This window comes from Limulus polyphemus, unplaced genomic scaffold (genome assembly GCF_000517525.1).
Source record: "Limulus polyphemus unplaced genomic scaffold, Limulus_polyphemus-2.1.2 Scaffold4627, whole genome shotgun sequence".
In the NCBI taxonomy this organism is placed as follows: domain Eukaryota; kingdom Metazoa; phylum Arthropoda; class Merostomata; order Xiphosura; family Limulidae; genus Limulus; species Limulus polyphemus.
Genome location: NW_013670237.1, coordinates 29,139 through 30,159, shown reverse-complemented (window position 1 = coordinate 30,159; position 1,021 = coordinate 29,139). Strand labels below are relative to the sequence as shown.

Sequence of the window (1,021 nt, the reverse complement as noted above, 5' to 3'; positions counted from 1 at the left end):
TTATATTAGTTTTCTTCATTACCCATTCAAGCCGTCTCCAGCCATTATTAGTCTCAAAGTGGGTTCCTCGTCATCGAATTTGAACAACAAACCAACAAAAAAAAAAAGGCCCGGTTTTAAAAAGTGCCTTATTTATTTGAATCTTTAGTGAATAAAAACACTTATTTTATAGCTACACAATCGTCAAATTTTTAATTGTTACCTTCGAGGGAAGGAGAGATATCCCAAACTACCCTGCTTAGCTGAGGCTCGAGGTAAGTAGCAGAATTCCGACGATGATGTAAGTATTTGGTTTTCACAGTGTCGTTCATTTCTCACTGAAATGAGCGATTCTGAAATTTCACTACTGGGCACACAACTGTCAATATTTTCTGATTACTTGCTTGAAGACACGTGGAATTTGATCTCCATGTGTCGTTATTATAATATTGATTTTTTCTTTCGAAGACAATATATAAGCTGATAAGGAACTTGAAGGAAAAAGTCTTCAAACCACAATTTACGAACGTATTTAAACCTTAACTAGCCAATAGGATGACTATAATCGTCACGTGTCTCATCAAGTTTTAATCGGCTTGATTTGGGCGATCTCGTGCTCCTTCTCAAACTACAGCTGAGTTTGTTAGCTACCAGCAGTCGAAGCGGATATGACGCACATACTGCCGCTGTCATAACGGAACTGACGCAGAAAACCGTCATTTAGAAAATATTTGTCCGAAGACCTTGAAATTACTTTGGTGGATATATATATTTCTCCTTACGAACGTTTGTAGGATACACAGGGGAACCGAATTCATCTAGTATAACAAAGAACTAATATCAAACAATAATAATTCTACAGCAGAAGCTAATAAACAAAAGTATATTTCGCCCTCCAGCGATGTACTTGCATGCAAAAATTCAATGCTTTACTGGATCAATATTGAGCATGCGCTTTAAACCCTAACTTTGCACTTCTGTTGAATTTCTACGCTCCAAAATCTTATACCGATATTTAGTCAGGCACATTCTTTTGCAAAAT

The 1,021-nt window shown here is 36.6% G+C and overlaps 1 protein-coding gene across 1 annotated transcript in view; it reads right to left on the bottom strand.

Annotated features, from left to right (window-relative positions):
• The window catches only part of LOC106471442 (cAMP-dependent protein kinase type II regulatory subunit-like), a gene marked incomplete at its 3' end in the record, with an annotated part of 59,116 nt that extends 58,424 nt beyond the window's left edge, over positions 1 to 692 (bottom strand). Inside the window, exon 1 of the mRNA XM_022400054.1 lies at positions 203 to 692. Within this exon, the coding sequence (XP_022255762.1) occupies positions 203 to 311 (109 nt within the window). The remainder of the gene's footprint in view (positions 1 to 202) is intronic.
• Positions 693 to 1,021: the final 329 nt, after the last annotated feature.